The sequence below is a fragment of the Phocoena sinus genome, chromosome 11 (assembly GCF_008692025.1).
Source record: "Phocoena sinus isolate mPhoSin1 chromosome 11, mPhoSin1.pri, whole genome shotgun sequence".
Classification (NCBI taxonomy): domain Eukaryota; kingdom Metazoa; phylum Chordata; class Mammalia; order Artiodactyla; family Phocoenidae; genus Phocoena; species Phocoena sinus.
In genome coordinates this window covers 17587467-17590357 of record NC_045773.1, presented here as the reverse complement: position 1 = coordinate 17590357, position 2891 = coordinate 17587467, and the positions used below count along the sequence as shown (strand labels likewise).

At 42.6% G+C, this 2891-nt stretch overlaps 1 protein-coding gene across 1 annotated transcript; it reads right to left on the bottom strand.

The window, feature by feature from the left end:
• Nucleotides 1–1829: 1829 nt before the first annotated feature.
• LOC116762631 (S-phase kinase-associated protein 1-like) lies at nucleotides 1830–2413 on the bottom strand. The gene has a single exon (XM_032649845.1). It carries the CDS (start codon nucleotides 2331–2333, stop codon nucleotides 1842–1844), a length of 492 nt encoding a protein of 163 aa, XP_032505736.1. The 5' UTR covers nucleotides 2334–2413; the 3' UTR covers nucleotides 1830–1841.
• Between the last annotated feature and the right edge of the window lie 478 nt (nucleotides 2414–2891).

Below are 2891 nucleotides of genomic sequence, written 5' to 3'. Positions count from 1 at the left end.
TGGCTGGGTTCTCACACAGCAAACTGAACAAAAAGCATAGTGCAGTCCCTCCACATTATTCACAGATCGTGTGCTTGCAAATTTACCTACGTGCTAAAATTTACTGGTAACCCCCAAATGGATACAGCACTCTCGGTCATTTCTGAGTATGTGCAGAGTGGTGAAAAATGAGGGTCTGGGGTCCACCAAAATGACCCGGAACAAGGTGATGTTCTGTCTCCTCGTTGCAGCTCTCACACTGTAAACAAGTGTCCTTCTCGTGGGTCATTCAGAGACAAGTTTTGCATTTGTTGTTGTTGGTGGTGGGTGATTTCACTGTTTAAACAACACCCTTGCTTAGTGCTAAAGTGTTGTCTAGTCTTCCTAAGTGCAAGAAGGCTGTAGGGCGCCTTATGAGGAAATATGTGTTAGATAAGCTTCATTCAGGCATGAGTTATAGTGCTTTTGTCAGAAGTTCAATGCTAATGAATCAATGGCATATTCTAACTAACGTGTCCTTGAGCAGAAACACACATAACACATTGATTGGTTGATGAAAATGTTGTGATCAGAAGCTCACAGGAACCTAACCCTGTATGTCTCCTAGGAGCCTCGTTCAATACTCATTAAGTCAGTGTTCGTGGCAACTTTATAGAACATAGCTACCATGAGTAATGTGACTGTATCACTTTCTTGAGGCCGCCTTTTCAAAAGTGTTCCTCTGCAATTATTCAAGAATCTCAGGGGCAGGACCAGTTACAAAATTTGTAGGCTCATGCAGAATAAAAATGCAAGACCTGTTGTTCAAAAGTTAAGCAGTTCAAGATGAACATTGAACCAGGTAAGCTGAGCATATGGGGTCCTCTGTGAGTGCAGGTGTCACAGGCCCACAGAGATGGTCCAGCTCATGGGTTTACTCGATCTGAAAGACTGCACCTCAAAACAGCAGGCTGGGAGAGAAGGGGGAGAATGTGATGAGCCCACAATGGCTCTTGCTTTTGGTGGCCAGTGTGGAAGGTGTCACAGTTGAAAGTGAAGGCTCACAGTTCAATGGACACAGCTTGTCCACTAGTGTATAATGTCCTTGCTGGTCCAGGCCCTGCCCAGGCTGCCATGTTCCTAGTTTTAGAGTTCCCATCACATGATCAGTTACCCATTCCCCAAAGCACAAACGCCATGGGAGGGTAGGCAGCTCTTGGTAGAGTGTGGAGTGCAGCCCAGACTTCTCCCGCCTTTTTGAAGCTCTCTTTGGAGGACTTATTTGGCATCTCATCTCAGTCCCCCCAATGGTTTTCTAAAACGTTTGATTTGGGGGAAGCAGATGTCCTTAATATTTTTACCCAGGAAGGTCCTGGAACTTGATGCTAATTTGACTTTTCTTATTCTAAAGGTCTTCACAGCAAGGGGGAGGGGACAGCTTTGCTAACTTAAAGGACCAATTAAAAAAAAAGAGAGAGAGAGAAGAAGATGAGGATTTAACTTTTTTTTTTTTTTGCAAGTTGTTTTATTTACAGTGCCAGCTTTTAAAGGTCACTAAGGTAAAGTTAACTGGACAATAAACTAGGCAGAAATAGCTTTACAAAGAGAGGGAAAGCCCCAAATGCCACTTTCCATAGAGAACCCACAGTTCAAGTTTATTCAGAGCAAAGAAAAAAGAACTTTTGATCGTACTAGAAGACACTGAGCCATGAGTTTGCAATCTGTGCTGAAACTACACATGCAACGAGGATGACATTCTGCTAATACAACTGATTTGCTGCTGCATTTGTGGAACGTTTTTCTGATATTAACAATTATAAACAAAGCAGTGCAACTAGTATTTGCAACAGTCCTTACAGTGTTACAGCATCAGACACAAAATTTCACTTCTCCTCACACCACTGGTTCTCTTTGCATACCTGGGCTTCCACTTCTTCAATAAAATCATTTTTGATATTGAATGTCTTTCTAATCTCCTCAGGAGTTTTCCCCTTGATCATATTGGCAACAGTCTTGCAGGTAACATCAAGCAAACCTTTGATGTCTAAGTAGTTTGCTGCCAGTATAAGGTCAAATAGTGTTCCTTGGTCAACTTTCAGGAATTCTTGATCCCAAACAGGGATGTCATCTGTTCGCTCTTCTTTGTCCTCACCATCCTGAGGAGAGGGAGAATCATCCCTGTGGTGGGCGCACCACTGAACGACCTCTTTTAATATCGTTGCATTAACATTTGGCACGGGGACTGGATCATCATCTCCTTCATCACCCACTCCCAAATATTTCAGCATGGTCTTAGTAGTCACAGCTTGTTTCGCAGCTTCAACATCAACTTCAAATATCTCTCCATCGGAACTCTGCAACTCAATTGAAGGCATGGTGTTAGGACTCAAGGAGATGGCAGGCCAGAGGCTGATGAGAGCAGGGCGGCGTCTGCGAAAAGAAAAACAGAAAAGTGGAGAACAACGGCAACACTGCAGAGCGGCACGACCTCTGCCTCGGATTTAACTTTTTAACTCTCTCCTTCCTCTCTCCTTCCACATACATACACACGCTCATGTACACACTTTCAGTCTCCCTAGCCTGGCAATTCAGTTAAATTATACCTTTTGGTTATAACAGTATCTTTGTTTTCTTAGTGTGAAATTTAAATGTAATTCACAATTTTTCTATTTATTATGTCGTGCATCTTATCATGTATTACTTCCTTTGTTGTACAACTCTGCTTGGAATAAAATTTATTTTTTAATTACTTTAAAAAAAAAGGGACCAATAGTTTCATCCCCTCGAAGTGTGAAAGCCTAGGAGTTTGGCCGCATACCAAAGAGGCTCCTTACGTTACCCTACATAGAAAATAATGACAGTGTGCTCCAAGGTACTGTCTGGCTCTGCCTTGGAGCAGCAGTGAAGAACTGACACAGAGATGTCATACACAT

Bases quoted from the DNA above. Each gene is read 5' to 3' on its own strand.
- LOC116762631 (XM_032649845.1), bottom strand. From the start codon at position 2,333: ATGCCTTCAATTGAGTTGCAGAGTTCCGATGGAGAGATATTTGAAGTT.